Raw genomic sequence first — 18,721 nt, 5'->3', positions numbered from 1 at the left:
GTAATTATAGCTCAAATTGTTCTGGAATATCCATATGTCTCAGTAATCGCTAAAGTTCTAGTAAGCTGTCCATGACAATGTTCTATCACATCTACATAGCTTATACAAATTGATTTAAGAGATGAATTACTCAGTTAGCCTAATAGAGACAGATGATTGTTTATTGCATCTCAATCATACTCGGTGCGATGAAACGGGTTCTTAGTTGCATTGGGCGCTGTAACTATCCCGTGCCGGATTGTCGGTAATCATGTCCAGCGGACACTTTCATCCAAGCGGTGTCGCGTTGACTATTGAACAAACAACATAATTTCTGTGGCAAGTTCTATCCGTTTCTGTTTAGCTCCCTTGAGAATTTAGAACTGTAGCCCTGAGTTAAACTTCATAAACTGCTAGCTTTAGTGTCCTAATAGAAATGTGCTAAAGCAGCATCCAACCGATCCTTCCCGGGCTATCGGTTCCAATGAATCTTTTGTTGATCCCCGTTGCTCTACGTTAAACTCGCGCTTGGGCGCCTCACAACCATAATGTGACAAGCCTACTTCCCGCTCACCAAAAGCATAAATAGTGCTACTGCAATTCCCTACTTCGAGCTCTTCTTTTCCCTCTTCTTGTGGCCCTCTTTGGCCACCATAGTAACCCCTGATGTACCGAACTCGGGTCAACAACATCCACCATCACTTTAAGATTATTCCGGGGCCAGGTATACATTAACAACACCATCGATGCTGACAATGAGCAAGGTGTCAGGTCTTTTTCCGTTACCAATGTCGCCTTCCGGTTGGTAGAGGAAGGCGACTCGACTAATTTTTTTTTTGTTTCAATAACCTTTTCCACAATATGAGCTGGGTTGAAGCAGCTTTCTGTAATAATGGCTGATCTTACTAGCGATCAAGCCCAATGTTCTTAGTTGATAAATATAAAGCAGTTGAAAGCTTTACTATCTGTAAATAAGGCAAGCTTACTTGTAACCATTAGACCAGAATTCTGTACTGCACACTGCAATGCTGTGGTTCGATGATTGGACGGCATACTTCTAACGGGGTAGGCATATAACGTACCGTAGTACATGTAGATAAAACGGATTACCCAGCCTAAAGGAGACGAACTACTAGAAGGGTTGGTCTCTAAGGAGAGGAATTACTAAACGATTAGGCGTTGTTTATAAATAATTATACAAAAACAAGAGTCAGGAGATTTCTGGTCGACGATAGCCAGGAAATTACGGAGATTACTGGTCGACAATAAGCTCATCACATCCCCAATCCTCAAAACTTCCATCGGGAAGGTACCGTCTAATGACGAGCGGAATCTTGCGCTGCGCCAGCTCCTTCAATGCAATTTGTAGCGGATCAGTCTCACCCTCAAGGTCTACGAGTACCGGCGCGTTCATACTGATCTGCAGAGCCCGAGTCCCCAGCACTCGCGCTCTCTCGTACTTGGTCATGTATGGCGTCGTTGTACGCTTCTCCTTGGGGATAGCGAGCTCCCGGTCGGTCTTTTTCTTTTTCAGTGCGGCTCCGTTGAGGTCACCGCTGGCGATGATGTTGTCTCCGTCGGCGGCGATCTCTCTGCTGGCCACGGCGTCGCCATTCTCCTCGGCCGGGTTGGTCGTCGCTTCCTCGAACCCTTGGTCGTACTCCTCGTAACCAAAGTCCTCCTCCTCATTGAAGGTGTTCTCCTGTCTATCGTTGAATCTACCAGCATGTTAGCTTTGAAATTTCGCGTCTTTTATCGTCTCAACTGTGGTTACTTACGCCTCGTCGTCCGACATTGATGTGCTTATCGATTGATCTGAAAAATTGTGCCTTTTCGAGTCGTTTTGTGTCGCTTTTTTGGCGATATTTTTCGCTTATGTAATTGTCCCAACGGGATTAGTAAAAGTGCGACACAGCGACACAGCGACTTTGCATCACGACATTTTATTGACCTACGCGAGGTACACAACTACACTGTACCGGTGTTGCCAACCAGGATCTGCCGCTGCAGGGATTCATTGAAACACATAGATCCGGTGCACTGTATCTTCCTAATGCACTTTGCGCGTTTGTGCCAAGTATTCTTTCGTGTTCTATGCCCGTGAAGCAGGCCGCATACCCGTGGCCGTTAGCGGCTCAGGGCGATACGGGGAAAACTAGGGGGTGCTCCTTTTTAATAATTGTATCCCTCAACAGAATTCAAACGGTTGGGGGATACACTATGCTTCAAGTATTATTAATAGATGTAGTGTACCATGTATGTAAAGTACATATTTTATAACGGTTTTCGCGTGCAGGTTTCAAATGTAATAACGGTCCCCCCCTGACCACCAGTCACAGACCTGACACTGTAGCAGCGCACTGTATACTACAGCACTATAGAACACGCCCGTCTATAGTATTATTCCCCTGACTATACCCATACGTAATACTACTGTCTACAAGAAGGATTTAGAAAGGGATGCGCTGTAGGTGGTGACGACATTGAGTTGTCTTGATGACCCCTCCTTTTTGTGCCCCTCCCCCTTTTTTTGATCGCCGCGACCGTTGACAATTAACGGCTTTCATGCAGGCCTCTTTAATATGTCTGCTCCCCTACATCCCCAGCTTTTAAGGGGAAATATTGGTATCAACTACCAATGCTACACGCATTTAGCATGTGCGGAACCGGCACGACCATCCCTTATTACGCCTTGCTTTTTGGCCCCGTTATGCATTTACTCCGCGTATATCCCAGCACCTCTTCTCTAAGTAATCGTCAGTACAGTCTGCGGGCATCGGCTTCAAGGGCCTCCGTCTCCGATAAACCCAAGAATACAATAGAGTATCGAATCGGATAAATGAATAGCTAGATGAAAAACAGATCTAAGACTACTTAATGAAATTTTTTCCGGCTACGAGTACCACAATGTTAGCGGTAGTGAACTGTGTAAAAAAAAAAAGGGGGGGATGCGATGACGGAATAGCGTAGTAGGCGCCCGCGCAACTCCGATGTCATCCGGGAAGTGAAATTTTTCGCCCCGTCCGGGATCTCGGGGCATCGGCTACCCACAGCTTGTCGCCTACCTCGCTCTTCTTCGCATTTTTTTTTATCAAAAAAATCTTATACACTCATTTTATTTTCAAAGCTAACTTATACTCTCTTTTTTATCTTTGGATTGATATTGAAGTGTCTGTGTATCGTTCAACCGGATACACTCGTTGAAAAAGTTGCCGATATATTCGACCACTAATAGTTGACTGACCACGAATAGTTGACTCGATTGGAAAGGCCATACGGAATACCAAAGCTTGTTGAATTACGGAGTTCAACTTCCTTGTATTCGAATTACGGAGTTCCTTAAACTATTCGACTTACGAATTCCTTCCTTGAAGTAATCGTATATTGAATCTCTGATAACCTTGGAAGTTATTTGAATTCTTAAGTTATTTATTAGCTTCCTTGAAGTAATTTTGCATTAGGAAGTTCCTTGAAAGTATTTGGAGTTTCTGAAGACTGAACGAACTTATTTGGATTCCGGAAGTTCTGAAAACTTGAAGTATTAAAAAAAGCCTCAAGTTACTTGAATTACGAAATTCTCGAACAAATTCAGCCGAATTGAATCAAGTTAGCGAAGATGTCGACAACTCACGCTCCGGCTTTGCCGCCTCACCTGCCTCATCATCAGCTGTACCAACAACAAAACGGCCAGGCTCAGGCTCAGGCTCAGCAACAACAAATGGTACAGGCCCAGTTCCAGCAGCCTCAACAGATGATGCACCATCCGCCGCCTCCGCTGGCCCTGCCTCCTCACCATCACCTCCATATGGGCACTAATAACACTGCAAACGGCTCCCAGAACTTGCCTCTGCCTCCCATGGCCAACCCTCCAACTACCATGTCTATGTCTATGCTTCCTGGCATGATTGGTCACCTTATGCCGCCGATGATGGGCTTTCCTCATCAGCAGCAGAATGGAGGAAACATGCATTACGCTCATCACCAATTGAGTAACAATTCAAACCAAAGCACTAGCAACAATAACAGCAGTCACCACCACCACCCAAGTCTGAGCCCTTCGGCAACTCCTTCGGTTGGCATGCTGACGCCTACTTCGGGCCCCTCCTCAGCACCCTCAACCAACCCACCCAGCCCTGCTAAACAGCCGCTCTACTTTGCTGCTCCAGTACACAGTCACAGTGAGGAGCCGCTGCCAACCCAAAACTCCCTGCCAAAGAAGAAGCCGGCATCAATTAAACCGAAAAAGTACGCTTGCCAGGTAGAGAACTGTAACAAGACCTACAACAGGCCATGCCTACTAGATCAGCACATGCGATCCCACTCTGGCGAGAGACCCTACAAGTGCGATATCTGCGGTAAGAACTTCCTGCGGAACTCTCATCTCAAAACCCACAAATTGTCGCACCGCACTGAAGACGACAAGCCATTGAGATGTGAGCACTGCAACAAGGGGTTCAACACCAACCAGCATCTGACTCGCCACGTTCGGACTCACTACGAGACCCACAAGTGCGATATGTGTGACGCTAAGTTCAAGAAGCACACCCAGCTGAGGCGCCACAAGACACAGAACCACTCTACAACGCGAAAGTACATCTGCGAGCATGCTGGATGCAGCCGTGAGTTCAATCACCAGAAGCGACTTGAGAGCCACGTCCTTAAAAACCACTCTGAGCTGCCCAGCTACCTGTGCGGCGAAATTGGCTGCGGAGTCGCATGCTTCACATGGGGCGAGCTCCAAAAGCACATTGCCGAGTCGCACCCCAAGGTCGTTCCATGCACGCTGTGCGACAAAAAGTTTGCTCACCAGACGGGGCTTGCCCAACATATGCGAGCTGAACACGAAGAAGCGAGCCCAATGACCCGAGAATGGCAGTGCGCAGAACCAGAGTGCATGATCATCTTTGGTTCCCGGGACATTCTCATGTCGCACTATCGCACGGCCCATGGCTTCATTCCTGAAGCCCTCAAGCAGACACCCCAGGAACAGCAGCCCCCTACCTCCACCAATTCGTACCACTCTGTTATGAGCCACGACGCGAGCTATGGGGGCATCCACTTTGCTCACCCTCAGAACCCGTACCACCATCTACCACCCGTGTCTGCGCCAACCTCGACCCACCCGAGCTCCCACGAAGTGACTCCTGCCAGCACGGCCGGCTCGACCCCCGTTGGCACGCCGCACGCGGAGCCGCCGCACTACGATGGTAGCGCCGCAGAGGATGCGGCGCGCCGGCTGACTAAGGCGCCAACGATGATCCAGCGCATTACGGGGGCCGGGTACAACGACACGGGGCGCCACATTGAGTGCATCGTCCCGGGTTGCCTCTACCGGTTTGCTCGCCAGTACGACCTCAACAGGCACGTCTCTGCTATGCATCCGGAGGCGGCTGGGTCTCTCAAGGACGACTACTTGGACCACCATCACCATCAAAATCCGGCACAGACTCAGCAGCAGCCGGATGTGTCTCAATTGGAGCAGAATGGCTTCGCTCTCGTCGATAACACCTCATCGACGACGAACCCGCCTCACATCATGGTCATGCAGAGCCATTAGCTCCTGTATATATACTATTATAGATATAGATTTAACTTATTTATCCTCATTACTCCTGCGTTACCCACTGCTCCTGATAGTCTCATTACATATCTTGGTAAACCAGTATCTAACCCACTTCTTCCTACCTTCGTTTTCTTGCATCCATGTTTCCTGGGGGCCAGCCCCCAGACCCCCGTAGCTCCGCTTCGCGGAGAGCTTCGAGGAAAGGGGGGGTTTGGGGGGTGGAACCCCCCTACTACGGGGTCTGGGGTGGAACCCCAGTGTAGTCGTGAGGAGAGCTTCCTGGGGGCCGCGGTATACAATGAAGAGCTTTATCTATAGTTCGTAGTCATGAAGAGCCATATATAGCTCACCCCCAAAAGTTCCCGTAAAATCATAAATAATGGAAAGATCAGCTGTCTTTCTCTTCTTCGTACTTGGCCAGCTTGGCCTTTGCCTCGGCGAGATCCTCCTCGAGCTGTTTGATGTACCTGATAGCCGTCTCGACCGTGGTGGCCTTGGAGTTGATCTGGCCGTCCTCGCGGCAGGGTTCTACTAGCTTGCCCAGCTCAGAAAGAGCCACGTTAATGCGGTTGCGACGCCCCTGCTCGGCCAGTTTGTGGCTTGTTTTCTTCAGCGTCAAGTCTGCGCTCAGCTGCTCGGGATACGAGAGACCCAGCTGGCGGTGCTTCCCCTCGACAATGGTCTGGTAATTGGACTTGGACGCTAACAATGCCTCGTAGTCTGAGTTCTTGGAGTCGCTTGGGGCGATTTTGGGCGAAATCTGTGGCGAGAACTTGGGCTTAATCACGGGCGAGATGCGAGAAAGCCCGGAGGGCTTGGGCCGGATGGCGCTGTTCATGTACGGAGAAGACGACGGGGTCGTACTCGACCGCCTTTTCTGAATAACCGATTGCGATTGTGACTTCAGCGAGTTGTTAGTCGCTCTGATGGCGTTCTGAAGCCTCTCCTCGCTCGGTTTGGCTATTTCAGACGGTCTACTACCGGTACTGTTGCTCCGGAGGTTCATGAGACTCGCTGGAGTCACAGGCTTACCCTTGCGACTCTGGGGAGGCGGCATGGAACCACCACCAGCTACTACGGCTATTGACGGGCTATCAGGCAGCAGCATAGGCGTATTGTTAGCGCTGATGGACCGCATGGCCGTACGCTCATCGTAGAATGTCCCTGGGATCTCGAACTCCCCCGTAGGGTTGGTAAAGTGGGTTGGTTCACTTCCCGGTTCGACCATAGGCGATAGCAAGGGCGTATAGTCTTTTACTGACATATTAGGCGAGTCGAATAGGTTTTCCTGGTGGGTCGATGGCGGCCTGAACCCGGCTGATATGTCCATAGGGTCGCCAAACCCGCCTCTGTCCTCATTTCTACTGCTACTATGGCTCGAGTGTTCGCTAAATCCAGCCGGAAGGCCCTGTTGTTGTTGGTGGTGGTGTTGGTGATGCTGTGGCTGTGGCTGGTGGGTACCGTTAAATCCGTCGGCAAAATCGTGACCACGAGAGTCATGGAGAAAATCGCTTAGCATAGAGTCTAGCTCAGCAGAAGCCGTGTGCAACTGCTCAAACTGGTACCCTTCACTCATCATCATCATGTCCTGGTCCTCGCCGGCTCCTAATCGATCGCCATGTTCGCGACTCATCTGTAGCCGTTCCGCTTCTTTATATATATGAAAAAAGGAGAAGGAGATTTGAACACAGTCCCCTAGATGCTCCGAGTACTACCTCTCTCTCTCACACACTCTCTGTTACTCTCCGTTCGGCTGGCCTTGCTGCGCTACAGCCCTGCCAGATTCCCCCCTTCACTCTGTGATCAGCCGTGCGCTGCAAAACGTGCTTCAGCCAAGGCTTGTGATTTGCAGATGGGGCGCGCGGCGATCGCGCCGCACCACTGCCGTAGGCCAACCTGCCTCAAACCCACTGTGGACTGTGCGTTCTCCAGGGCCGTTCACTGAGTCAGAGAGAGCAGATGTTTGGTACATCGCGCTCACATGCTTTGAATGATTCGTCCTCGGAGGTTCTCGGTGTCCGTCGTCCGGTCGCGAAAAAGACCGGTTATGCGAAATTTTGCTGAATATAGCAGTCCCGGGCTCTGTTCACCATGTTCCGTAGTCGTTTACCAGCTCCGCATCCAATAGAGCGATATCGCTGCATCACTGTGCCAGCAGTAGTATTACATTGTATCACTGTATTACCGGTACAACCAGGAGGAGGATACAGTAGTACAATTGTATCACTGTGGAGCCCTGGTAGTAGCACAGTATGGAGTAGTAGTAGTGGTCGTAGAGCAGCATCACAAGTAACACATATAACAAGTAGAGGCGGATGAATAGGCAAAACTGGCAATCATGAACCTGAGACTTCCCACGGAGAAGCACAGGCTATCGTAGAGCTGGATTCTTTTGGAAAGCCAGCTGGTATACCAAGTTAAGGATCATGATGAACCAGATTAAATGCCAGTAAAAGAAGTTGGTTCCATCTCGTTCAAGCTTAATATCGGGTGAAGAAATTGATGACCCGGATTAATACCAGTCGAACAGGTTCATGAGCCGGATTAATTCCAGTAGAAGAGATTGGTGAGTCGTTTTTATACAAACAGAGGAGGTTTATGAGCGGCATTAACACCAGTAGAACAGGCCGACGAGTCGAAATAATATCAGCAGATAACGTTGGTGAGCCGACTTATTTCCGAGAGTAGAGGCGGATGAGTCGGGTTTATACCAATAGGAGGGGCTGATGGGTCGGATTTATACCAATAGAAGAGGTTGATGAGCCGCATTAATATCATAAACAAGTTGCTGATGAGCCATATTAGTACCAGTTGAAGAGACTGATAATTAATGCCAATAGAGTGTAAAACCGTATTAATAGACGAAGTTGATGAAGCCCGCTGATAATTAATACCAATACACAAGGTTCTCCCGTAGTCGATCCAGCAAAAGAATAACCCTTGCCAAGGCCCAGGGAATGCATGGAAGATGCCTTTGCATGGTCAACGGACTTCGACGCACGAGGCGGGCCAGCGCTACTGCCACTAATATCACCACCAAATCGATGGTCACATGCTTAAAAACAACAAAAGCGACTCGCGTCGCACAGCGAACCCACCGTGCTACACTGTGCCGAATAAACTGCGACTGTCGTGCATAGTGCTCGTTCGAGAGCTCCGACACCTGGTTGCGCAGCGTCAGCACCTGGTCATTAAGGGTTTCCATAGCCCGGGCCACCTCGCGCCGCCATCGCCGCATCTCCTCCCCATTATCTTCTTCTTCTTCCTCCTCTCTTACTTCACCGCCGTCGTATCCGTACACAGTAGTTACTTTGTTTCCCCGCCGCGTGCGGCGCGCTCCAGCCTCATGAGCCTCACGAGCCGCATGGTCACCTGACTTACCGGTATGGCGGTGGTGGTGATTGTCAGCCGCATCTCGTGCGGCGGCTGAGCTGGCTCCAACGCTAGGAGCCCTGCCAAACGTCGGCGTCAGCGGGAACCCTCCAATGCCGAGACCCGTCACAGCGGTCGGCGGAGGAAGCGAAGACGATGCGACGGACTGTAACTGCGAAACATGTTGCTGGAGCTGCTCCCACATCTCCTCAAGCTCCAAGATCAGCTCGCGTGCCTCGGCGTTGGCCGTATACGGTTTCATAGTCTCAATAAGCAACGCGATGTACCGTTGCTTAGCCTCGCTCTTGCGCAGCCCTTCAACAGCCTTCCACGCATCCCACTTGGCCTGCTCAACCAAATCCTCTGGTCGATCTACGAGCCCAGCTACATTCCCCTCTGTCGCTTGTTTATAAAGCCCGTACAGCTGTGCTCGAACCTGGGCCGGCGGCCGCGGTAACCCGCAACTACTCAGCGCCCGGACCGTCGCAATGCCCTTGCCAAACACCCGATCTATATCATCAGCCTTTTATACAAATCACTTCCGATTTATACCATACCTATCGAATCATTCATGCTATTATCTGTCGATTTCTATGTAGAAGTTGTGTCTCCAACGTGTGGAGAGCAGCCGTTTTTCCTTACCCCTCGGCTTTAAGATCGCACGTGACTGCAAAGTCACGTGCATCACTTAAATTTTGCACCGACGACAACCCGGGGGGTCTGGGGGCTGGCCCCCAGTGTGTATGCAATTATCTGGGGGCCAGCCCCCCAGACCCCCGTAGTCAGGGGGCGGTGCCCCCTAAGACCCACCCCCCAATTACTTTCGTTTTTTCGTGACGCGAGCGATCTCCTGCTGGCTGATAATCAGGCCGTGTCTAGTGTTACGCCCCACAGAAGCGATCTTGAGCCCTCTGTCTCGCTTCTTGGTCTTTTTGGAGGTATCTTTGGACACTTTGGCCAGGATAATGCCGGCCTCTCGGGCATGCTTTGTGTACTTCTCCTGCTTCGTTTTTTGCGCCTGCTTGATCCCTTTGGCCATGTTCATCGGCATGCTTTGTGATTTCTCCTGCTTGGCCCCCAATGACTTGAGACGAGTGTCCAGTGCCTTGAGCCGCGATTTGCCTATGGGATCAAAATCCAGCGATATGTCGGCCCCAGAGTGCTGGTTTGCCTCAGCAAGGATGTGACTCTCGCTAATGAGTCGCTGGAGTGCTAAGTCATTCTTAATGTCTTCTTGCTCCTCCTTGGAGACCTTGCCTTTGCGGGAAGGCTTCTCTTCCGTGGGCTCCTTCTTGGGCGCTGAAGACCGCACAAACAGCTTCTTTTCCCGTTTTGACACTAGCGGCACAGCCGTGCTGGTATCCTCGAACCGGACGACCTGTGGTTCGTCGTCACTACTGTCCATTCCTCTCTATTTGTCCCCCGTAAGGCTTATCGGATTGAAAAATTTTGTTATCAGATGTGATGATGTCAGATCGGACCTATTGGGATCGCCAAACTGAAATTTCATCCCCGCCAAGACCGTTAACTGCCATAAGACCTAAAAGAGAAAATGACAAAGTTCCGGGGTTGTATAGATATCCACGCCGGAAAAGTCAAGCAGATCGTCGGAGGGACTCTGTCGGACTCCAACGATACCACCAAGACCAACTTTGTCAGCTCCCAGCCGCCCCAGTACTACGGCAAGCTGTATGAAAACAGCCGTGTCGAAGGCACCCACGTCATCAAGCTCGGGCCTGGATGCGATGAGGCAGCCATAGAAGCACTCTCCGCTTGGCCACACATGCTCCAGGTCGGTGGAGGCATCAACGATACCAACGCGCGTCAGTGGATCGAGGATTATAAGGCGTCCAAGGTCATCGTCACGTCCTACCTCTTCCCAGATGCCAAGCTGTCGATGGAGAGACTTTTGAAGTTGGAGCAATTGGTCGGTCGTGATAAGCTAGTTGTAGACCTGAGCTGTAGAAGAGTCGGGGACGAGTGGGTTGTGGCTATGAACCGGTGGCAGACCCTGACCGACACAAAGATCACCAAGGAGACCCTGGACACTCTGGCGGGGCATTGCTCTGAATTCCTCATCCATGCTGCCGACGTAGAGGGGCTTTGTCGGGGCATTGACGAAGAGCTGGTAAAGGCACTCGGCCAGTGGGTGACCATTCCAACCACTTACGCTGGTGGAGCGCGGAACATTGGGGACCTGGCCCTGGTCGAGAAGCTTTCTAACGGCAAAATCGACCTCACTTTTGGCTCCGCTTTGGACATCTTTGGCGGCTCTGGCGTCACCTTCGCCGAATGCATCGACTGGAATAACTCTCATTAACCATACACCCTCAATCCCTCTGTACTCTACAAGATCTAACTGACTATAACAACTCTCAGTACCCATGCACTGGGGTGCTGCCCCAGGCCCCGTAGTTGGGGGTTCCACCCCCAAACCCCCATACTGTAGCATGCCATTCACTCCGAGATCATGTTTATTGATTTCCACCGATCTTTAATACCGAAACTGTTCTAATGGATTTACCATTCGTCTTTTGACTCTCCTCAGTTTGGTTCATAAAAAGAGTGAAGATTACTTAATTAGCCCTGCCAAGATGGTAAATGCGGTAGTAATGAATGCAATTGTCAAACCGGAGCACCGGAGCACTTGAATTGCAGCTCTGGATACCATTTACACGGTTTCCATACCTCATTGGAATCAATCAATCAATCAATCAATCAATCAATCAATCAATCAATCAATCAATCAATCAATCAATCAATCAATCAATCAATCAAATCAACCAATCAAATCAACCAATCAATGAATAGAGTAGGTGATATATACCGGTATTAAAATTGCAACGCTCACTCTATTACAAATAAGGAATAGTCATCACGCTTTATCAACTTGGGGCGGAGAGTAGCACATGAATATTTCTTCTATTAGTTGACAATTACTCACCAGATTGAATCTAATACAGACCAAGACATAGGGGTTCTAGGGGCAGCGCCCCTAGCTACGGGGTCTGGGGCCGAGCCCCAGAAGGCATCCTATTTGTTTATAAAGTAGACAAAAATATTAGCATTAACAGTCGTTCTAAAAAATTACCATCTCGTGTCCATTGGATCGTCAAAACGAGGCCCACCACCGTAGGCCGTGGCACCGCCATAGGCCGTAGCGCCACCATACACCGAGGCATCGCCGTGGCGCTCCTTCTCCTGTGACTCGAGCGTCGCACAGACCTCTGCCAGCTTGGCCTGCAGCGTCCTGATGCCTCTGTGGATGACCTCGTTCGGCTTGAGCGAGCCCACGGTCTCCACGTTCATGTAAAACTTGTTCGCCTTAGCGTTATAGTCAAAGGGCTCCCCTTCTTTGGGCGGCTCCTCCCAGGTCGCATTCTCGGACTGTGGCCACTCCTTCGAAGCATCCTCTTCGTACCAGTAGTCAGTGTGCTTCAGCTTGTTCCAAGGGTCATATTCGAAACCAATGGCCGCCACGGGGCTCCATTTGGCGTGCTCTTTGGCAATTCCCTTCTTGGCAATGCACTTGAGGCGTAGTTCCTGGTGTTTCCGCAGTTTACACAGCAGGATGCCTCGTGTGTCGGGTTCAGTGAACAGCGGCTGGCCCACCGAGTCCCCTCTGCGCTCGACGACAAGGTCGCTCGTGTACACCTCCATCGTCGAGTCTCCCGTGCACCGCGCGTCGAGCCGCAGCGTGACGCTGCATCGCTCGCAGTACTGGTCGCAGGAGCAATCCCGCGTGTATTCGAGCTTGTCGACTTCGGTGGAGTCCAGTGGGACCAGCCCGAGCCTGTGTGATATGAACTCGTCGGCCAGAACCGACGTGTTCTTTTCAATCTCCACCAGATCGATGGCAATAGTCGGGATCTCTGCATGCATCACTCGTCTCAGCGCATTCGCCAGCCTATTCTTGTTAGCACTCTCATTTGTGGTCTGGGGTTCTCGGAGTACTTACGACATATCGACATTCTGAACGACAAAATTCACTTCGTCCTTGGCCGCCTTTCGGATCGTGATCTTCGGTCCTGACTCGTCCTCCATTGCGGTAATTTTTTCAGTGTGTGGTGTGTGCCTGTCGTCGAGATCGGGGTTGGGAAATCACCAACTTTAACATGTTTAAGGCGACAGGCGATATTCCACGGGCTTCCAGTGGCCTACCAACGCAACTCAACTTGCAATTCTTTCACCTAGTGAACTAATATCACCTATGCTTGAGTATAGATAATATTAGACTCTTCATATAATGAGTATCGGTACGGTGCAATTTTGTTTAAATTGTAGGCACCGTTGTAACAAATGTGTTCTATTACGATTTGTTACAGGCCATGCGGCTGTTTGGGAGATTGTGTTGCCAGTTAGTTACAGCCGTAACAAACCTACCACCCTGGGGCTCTGCCCCAGACCCCGTAGTTGGGGGTTCCACCCCCAAACCCCCTCTTCTCGTGGCTTCTTCATATACACTGCAGAATACTGTACCCACTTACAGTCACAGAAGAAACCAAAGGCATGAAATTGTAGATGGCGGTGTATAGGTATGGTACACGTATTACAATAGTGAGATTTACATTTATATTTGAGATTGTCTTCCGTGTTTAGTAATTGACGCTATAGAGTAGGTTTATTAAATTCTGGGTACACAGTAAAGATTTGACAGTTCAACATTCAAATATTGAAAAGGAACATCACGCGTACATTGTAGCGATTATAAAACGGCAATTAGGATATAGTTAAAATAAATTACATGAAGTGAGAGCATTTCAATTGACAGTTCATTCTGTTGTTTACACAAGTCGTTAGGTCTACTGTTTCTGCATATATCAATAATGATAAGAAAGGGCGACTAATCTACGCACATGAGACTTCTAATACAGCATAATCAAGCTCCAAATAGGAGAGGGGTCGTATATATGAAGAAGCCACGAGAAGAGGGGGTTTGGGGGTGGAACCCCCAACTACGGGGTCTGGGGCAGAGCCCCAGGGTGGTAATTAACGGATGTAGTAAATATGGTAGTGGCGCTACAAGTTCGCAGATAGTCAATGGATGCCCATCTCCTCCAAGAAAGCCTGGTTATTGGGCTCTCGGCCAAGGTAATCTCGCAGGGAATCCATCTGATCGCCAGCTCCGCCACGGCCAATGATCTTCGTTCGGTACTCCATACCGGCAGCCGCATCCAGTGGGTTGGTCTTGAACTTGGTGTAGTACATGTCGGCAGCAAACACCTCCGACCACAAATACCCATAGTAGCCCGAGTCGTAGCCGCCCATGATATGACCAAATGAGGAGTACCCATGGACTCGCTGCTCATCGCCCTGGGAAACGTGGCTGATGTCCTGTCGCAGCTCGTTCCACAGCTTGGCAATGTCAAGCTTGGCAGCCTCTTCGACGCCCGAAGCAGTGTGGAGAGTGAAGTCAAACAGGCCAAAGTGCAGCTGTCGCAGCATGAACATAGCTCCATTGACGTGCTTGGACCGCACAAGAGAGTCAATGAGAGTATCCTCCAGCTTCTGCTCTGGGTTCTTGTAGTGGCCACTCAGGTCCTTGAGCTGCTCCCGGTTCCAGGTCCAGAACTCGAGCATCTGCGAAGGAGCCTCGACAAAGTCCCAGTCTACAGAGTTACCATTGAATCGTGAGTACTTGGCGTCACCCACCAAATCGTGGATGCCGTGGCCCAACTCGTGGAACAGGGTGGTCACCTCGCTGTGGTCAAGCAAAGATGGTTTCGTGGGAGTTGGCTTGGAGAAGTTGCACACAAGAGCAGTGGCTGGGTGCACACGCTTCCCCTCTTCATCGTAGTAACCCTTGGTCAAGCTGAAGTTGGCGGCGTGCGAGTACTTGTTCTCTCGCGGGTGCAAATCCAAGTAGAACCAGCCCAAAAACTCCGGCTTGCCAGACTCGGTCTTCCAAACGGAGTATTGCCGCACATCCGGGTGCCACACCTGCTTGTTCTCAGTAACTTCGGTAAATTCGAGGCTGAACAGCCGCTCAAACAGTTTGAGCATGCCAGAAATCGTCTGCTCGGTCGGGAAGTACTCCTTGATCTTCTCGTGGTCGACCTGGTACTCCCGCTCCAGCAGCAAGTTATCGTAGAACCGCAGGTCCCAATTGTACAGTTCAGACTCCTTTGGCAGACCACGCTCTTCGAGATCTTTGTTCTTAAGCTCGAGAAGCCCGGCGACCTCCTTCTTGCCCTTATCGGACATCTTCTTTCGAAGATCATTAAGGAAAGCGCCCACGGCTTCAGAGGTCTTGGCCATTCGCTCTTCAAGCACGAAATCAGCATGACATTTATACCCAAGCAATTGGGCAATTTCAGCCCGCAACTTGATAGCCTTTTCCAGCAATTCATTGTTGTTGGTGCACCGGTTCTCGTAGCCTACAAACACAGCCTTTCGCGTAGCACCCGATTTGGCGTATTTGAGCACCGGCTGGACATCAGGCATCTTGAAAGTCATCTTGTACTTGCCATCAACCTGTTCCAGCTGCTCATAGACCCGCTCTGGGATGCCCTCCAGCTCTTCTTTAGTGAACAGCAGGAACCCATTCTCATTATCCAGGTTCTTGGCGAACTGAATGCTGATATTTGAGAGCTCCTTCCGCAATTGAGTTACCTTCTCTCGCTTGGCCTTCTCAAGACCGAGGCCGTTTCGCTCGTACTTCTTGACGAGCTTCTCTACGAGGCGCTTCGACTCCGGGTCAATACCCTTAGGGAGGTTCTCCCAAACGGCCTTGACCTTGACGTAAACGTCTTCACGCGAAGCAGCGTCGATGAAGTAGTTCTCGAGCTTCTCTTCGGCCTTGGTGGAGGCTTCTCGGAGACCCTTGTCGGTGGAAACCCGCTGGTAGAAGGTCAATGGCCCGGTCAGGACCTGTTCCTTGTTCTCCCAGGTCACGTACTTCTTGATGACCGAGTCGAAGGTCGGGTTCGCTTCCTGGGCGATCTCGTCGTCGACCCGCTTGTTCTCAGCGATGGCCTTGTCGGCGGTCCCGAGGATCTTTTCCGGAGTGGTTGCCCAGCTCGGGGCAGGCTGGGGTGGGATTGGCGTAGACATTGTATTCAGAAACCTTGCTCTTGCTATTCTTGTCGCCACTGGGTGGATGACTCGAAGCGATCGCATGTGGAGAACCGCTTTATATACTCGCCTTAGGCAGGGGGGATGGGGTGCCGTGGAATGATTGGCGATGGCACATTTTCATGCACAGTCACGTGATGTGATACGTGTGTAATACGAAGAGAAGGCGATGTTGAACGGGGTCTATTAGGCTCTACGGGTTTCTTTTTTTACATTTCAAAAAGCTTCTAAGTGTCAATTACCCTGTCTGAGTGGTCCTAGTAGTTTTTTGCAAGGAATTGTGACTAGTTGTGGTGGTGCACCATAGTGGGTGGTGCCGTTCGATAGGTATAGTAGTGGTGGATGGTGCCGTTTGATAGGAATAGCCTTACATTTCCGCTGAGGACTACTGTATAGATACGGACCCTGTGGACTATCCTGCAGCATGTGGTAGCTCAATTGACTAGTCGTGGGGATCGGGGGTTTGGGGGTGGAACCCCCAGCTACGGGGTCTGGGGCAGGGCCCCAGAATAGATACATCACTTATTCTGAGCCAATTGATACAGGCCCTAATACCATTCGAAATGCACTCTGGGGCTCTGCCCCAGACCCCGTAGTTGGGGGTTCCACCCCCAAACCCCCCTCCTCCAATTCCCATGATTAGTCGATTGAACTACCAAATCTAATTATCCTATATAAAAGGGCCCCTCAGGCCCAATAGACCAGTTTAACTTGACTACTTATCATGTCCTGCGGCGGTGGAAAGTAATATTATGGTGGAGGTCAGTTGGGTGTCGGATCGGGCCATCCCAAGGAGACACACCCTCTTTTGCTCCAGTACAGCTTCCAACATGGCTAAGAGAGAAAGGAAGCCCGTGCCTCCTCTGCCGGACCTTCGGTTTGAGCACGCGTACAGGAAGGCTATAGCCAAGGCGAACGGGTCACCGTTCTGGATCGTGGTTTTGACTATCCGCGACCAGATGTTCATGCCGCTAGTCCAGGGCTTCCTATGGAACTTTTTCCTCGTGGGACTCAAAACTTGGAGGCTGAGTGCATCGGCAAGCGGGTCTATCTGGGGGTGTAAGTATTATTATTTGTTGGGTTGTTGGTTCTAATGGTTCTAACTGGTGTTTAGATCAATTTAGAAACTGGATCGATTCGCTCAAGCGACGGCCGGTTGAACACTAACTATTTAAACTTGTACATGCCAGTAACTGCAGCTTAGCTTGTAATTTCTCGCTCACACAGCTTTTGGCTCTTCTGGAAATATATTATCCATTGCACTATCGAGAAACTTATCATTTAACCATGAATAAATCATTAACTTTGCATCATTACTTGTACATATTATCTGATACATTGGTAGACTATTCGGCTATTTGACTATTCCTAAAATGTATTATTCATTACCTCATTGATCATACCACTTACCGATTGATGTGCATGATTACTACGTCTCTGAATAAGCGACACTGAAGTTACAAATAACTAGAGGCAATTGAACAATTGGTTCATATACAGGGTAGGCATAGTCTGATAATTGGTAATTGATTACTGATAAATAGATTCATAACACATGATGATAAATATATAATAAATACAGGTGGGCGCCAGGAAGGAATTACTGTGGCTGCGACTGAGGCTGCTGCTGTTGGTACTGCTGCTGTTGCTGGAAGTTCTGGTTTCTTCCGTTCTGGTGGCCACCTCGACCCCCTCGACCGCGGCCACGGTACCCACCTCGGCCTCGACCGCGATGGTGCACAGCCGGCTGGCCAAAGGTTTCCATGTTGAGCTTGCGCTCCTCGCCCCGACGTTGGTAACCAGTCATAGCGTCATTAGTGCCTTCGATGCGCTCCCTGGCAGTCGAAGAAATGTTGTCAAAGAAGGAAGACTTCTTGTTGTAGAATTCCGCCGCATGAGACTCCGACGACTCCTTGGCGAACTTGGCGTTACTTTCGTCAAAGTTGAACTCAGAGGTAGGAACCACCTTCGGGTGGGGCTTGTTGTGGCCGTGCGAGTGTCTCCTCTGCTTGTGATGCTCGTTCTCCTTGTTATTATGCTCCTCGGCTGGGTGCTCTGGTTGCTTTGGCTGGGCATCCTGCTGCGGCTGAGCCTGGGCAGGAGGAGCCTGCTGCTGCGGCTGAGGAGGGTACGAGTAGTTCTGCGGGGCCGGAGGGAACCCACCACCCGGATACCCAGTTGGATATGGAGCATGAGCATCCTGTGCCTATGAAATTAGTTAGCAAAACAATTGCAAACCAGAAAAATAACGAATTCTCTGAATTATCAGTAGGAAGGCAACATGGGATATCCGCATGAGACACCTCAGCAGTAAAATTTATCATCCATGGGTTCTCATCATAAAAGAGAAATTCGCCAACTTTCAATTAACTTACCTGAATGATGGCAGGATCGGTGAAGGGCTGCTGTGGAGCAGGGGCCGGGTTCTCGGCAATCTTCAAGTCCTTGACATCGGAGCCTCGAAACACAATGAACTCGTAGACCCCGTCGCTCGGAGGGATCTCATTGATACCGTTCAGTCGCCCCTCGGTGCCATAGGACCGAACCTGTTTCAGCGAAACAGTCGACTGCTCCGAGTTGATTTCATGTAGTGTTCCAACATAGCGAATATTACTGTTGGACACCAATGAAATGGTCTTGCCGATATACTGCGACATATCGGTAGGCAAGAAAAGAGTTTAAAAGGAGGAAGGAAAGGACACGAAGAGAATAAAAAGGGGGGAGTGGAGCAAA

General features: G+C 50.2%; 10 protein-coding genes across 10 annotated transcripts; 3 read left to right on the top strand and 7 right to left on the bottom strand.

Moving 5' to 3' along the window:
- Positions 1–1,231: 1,231 nt before the first annotated feature.
- RPO26 (DNA-directed RNA polymerase core subunit RPO26) lies at positions 1,232–1,774 on the bottom strand (the record flags this gene model as incomplete). Its single annotated transcript, XM_076687543.1, has 2 exons — positions 1,232–1,697; positions 1,758–1,774. 2 exons carry the CDS (start codon positions 1,772–1,774, stop codon positions 1,232–1,234), a joined length of 483 nt encoding a protein of 160 aa, XP_076538233.1.
- Positions 1,775–3,595: 1,821 nt separating this feature from the next.
- Positions 3,596–5,536, top strand: PZF1 (Pzf1p; the record flags this gene model as incomplete). The annotated part of the gene is made up of 1 exon (XM_076687542.1): positions 3,596–5,536. The coding sequence occupies one exon, from the start codon at positions 3,596–3,598 to the stop codon at positions 5,534–5,536; it is 1,941 nt and encodes a 646-aa protein (XP_076538232.1).
- A 394-nt stretch (positions 5,537–5,930) lies between these two features.
- Positions 5,931–7,175, bottom strand: PHO4 (phosphate-sensing transcription factor PHO4; the record flags this gene model as incomplete). The annotated part of the gene is made up of 1 exon (XM_076687541.1): positions 5,931–7,175. One exon carries the CDS (start codon positions 7,173–7,175, stop codon positions 5,931–5,933), a length of 1,245 nt encoding a protein of 414 aa, XP_076538231.1.
- A 1,254-nt stretch (positions 7,176–8,429) lies between these two features.
- On the bottom strand, positions 8,430–9,487 carry TRVA0_062S00386 (uncharacterized protein; the record flags this gene model as incomplete). The annotated part of the gene is made up of 2 exons (XM_076687540.1): positions 8,430–9,424; positions 9,472–9,487. The coding sequence occupies 2 exons, from the start codon at positions 9,485–9,487 to the stop codon at positions 8,430–8,432; spliced, it is 1,011 nt and encodes a 336-aa protein (XP_076538230.1).
- Positions 9,488–9,731: 244 nt separating this feature from the next.
- Positions 9,732–10,319, bottom strand: FAF1 (Faf1p; the record flags this gene model as incomplete). The annotated part of the gene is made up of 1 exon (XM_076687539.1): positions 9,732–10,319. The coding sequence occupies one exon, from the start codon at positions 10,317–10,319 to the stop codon at positions 9,732–9,734; it is 588 nt and encodes a 195-aa protein (XP_076538229.1).
- Positions 10,320–10,466: 147 nt separating this feature from the next.
- Positions 10,467–11,234, top strand: HIS6 (1-(5-phosphoribosyl)-5- ((5-phosphoribosylamino)methylideneamino)imidazole-4-carboxamide isomerase HIS6; the record flags this gene model as incomplete). Its single annotated transcript, XM_076687538.1, has 1 exon — positions 10,467–11,234. The coding sequence occupies one exon, from the start codon at positions 10,467–10,469 to the stop codon at positions 11,232–11,234; it is 768 nt and encodes a 255-aa protein (XP_076538228.1).
- A 767-nt stretch (positions 11,235–12,001) lies between these two features.
- Positions 12,002–12,958, bottom strand: RPB3 (DNA-directed RNA polymerase II core subunit RPB3; the record flags this gene model as incomplete). The annotated part of the gene is made up of 2 exons (XM_076687537.1): positions 12,002–12,821; positions 12,873–12,958. 2 exons carry the CDS (start codon positions 12,956–12,958, stop codon positions 12,002–12,004), a joined length of 906 nt encoding a protein of 301 aa, XP_076538227.1.
- A 993-nt stretch (positions 12,959–13,951) lies between these two features.
- Positions 13,952–15,967, bottom strand: PRD1 (metalloendopeptidase; the record flags this gene model as incomplete). Its single annotated transcript, XM_076687536.1, has 1 exon — positions 13,952–15,967. The coding sequence occupies one exon, from the start codon at positions 15,965–15,967 to the stop codon at positions 13,952–13,954; it is 2,016 nt and encodes a 671-aa protein (XP_076538226.1).
- An 851-nt stretch (positions 15,968–16,818) lies between these two features.
- Positions 16,819–17,155, top strand: TRVA0_062S00276 (uncharacterized protein; the record flags this gene model as incomplete). Its single annotated transcript, XM_076687535.1, has 2 exons — positions 16,819–17,047; positions 17,103–17,155. 2 exons carry the CDS (start codon positions 16,819–16,821, stop codon positions 17,153–17,155), a joined length of 282 nt encoding a protein of 93 aa, XP_076538225.1.
- Positions 17,156–17,588: 433 nt separating this feature from the next.
- SCD6 (Scd6p) lies at positions 17,589–18,645 on the bottom strand (the record flags this gene model as incomplete). The annotated part of the gene is made up of 2 exons (XM_076687534.1): positions 17,589–18,194; positions 18,364–18,645. 2 exons carry the CDS (start codon positions 18,643–18,645, stop codon positions 17,589–17,591), a joined length of 888 nt encoding a protein of 295 aa, XP_076538224.1.
- Between the last annotated feature and the right edge of the window lie 76 nt (positions 18,646–18,721).

This window comes from Trichomonascus vanleenenianus, assembly GCF_965637985.1.
Source record: "Trichomonascus vanleenenianus strain CLIB 3782 genome assembly, contig: TRVA0_062S, whole genome shotgun sequence".
NCBI lineage: Eukaryota > Fungi > Ascomycota > Dipodascomycetes > Dipodascales > Trichomonascaceae > Blastobotrys > Blastobotrys vanleenenianus.
The sequence above is the reverse complement of the archived record's forward strand: the minus strand, read 5'-3'. Positions and strand labels throughout refer to the sequence as shown.